Here is a 509-nt window from a genome sequence, read left to right on the forward strand (position 1 = left end):
AGACCACGCCGGGCTTCCGGCTGGTGGAGAAGTACGGGCTCCTAGTGGGCGGGGCCGTCGCCCACCGCTACGACCTGGGAGGACTGGTGATGGTGAAGGACAACCACGTCCTGGCAGCCGGCGGGGTGCAAAAGGTGCGTGTTGGGCTGGGCCCCTGCCCGGGCCCCGCTCCCACCTCCCTGCCACAGCCCTTCCCCTCTGCCAGCCACCCCCCCACNAACCCCAAGCTCGTTATCCACCGGGGGGCCCTTCAAACGCCAGGCCCACCCCACTGTGCCCCGTGCCGGGTGCCCCTGTCCTCGCTCTCACCCTCCCGTCCCCCCGCTCGCCAGGCCGTTCGAGGCGCCCGGCAGGTGGCGGACTTCGCCCTGAAGGTGGAGGTGGAGGTCAGCAGTCTGCAGGAGGCCATGGAGGCCGCCGAGGCAGGAGCCGATCTCGTCCTGCTGGACAACTTCAGGCCTGAGGTGAGAGGCGGGGTCTGCTTCCTGGGAAGGGGCCGGGAGGGGCTC

The 509-nt window shown here is 70.9% G+C and overlaps 1 protein-coding gene across 3 annotated transcripts in view; it reads left to right on the forward strand.

The window, feature by feature from the left end:
* Positions 1-509, forward strand: part of QPRT (quinolinate phosphoribosyltransferase) — a 14,827-nt gene that overhangs the window by 13,871 nt on the left and 447 nt on the right. For all 3 annotated transcript variants that reach the window (XM_077760378.1, XM_077760376.1, XM_077760377.1), the window contains exons 4-5: positions 1-134; positions 333-464. The exon at positions 1-134 is cut by the window's left edge and continues 354 nt beyond it. In XM_077760378.1, coding sequence (XP_077616504.1) covers positions 1-134; positions 333-464 — 266 coding nt within the window. The remainder of the gene's footprint in view (positions 135-332; positions 465-509) is intronic.

This window comes from Crocuta crocuta, unplaced genomic scaffold, assembly GCF_008692635.1.
Source record: "Crocuta crocuta isolate KB4526 unplaced genomic scaffold, BGI_CrCroc_1.0 scaffold73, whole genome shotgun sequence".
In the NCBI taxonomy this organism is placed as follows: Eukaryota; Metazoa; Chordata; class Mammalia; order Carnivora; family Hyaenidae; genus Crocuta; species Crocuta crocuta.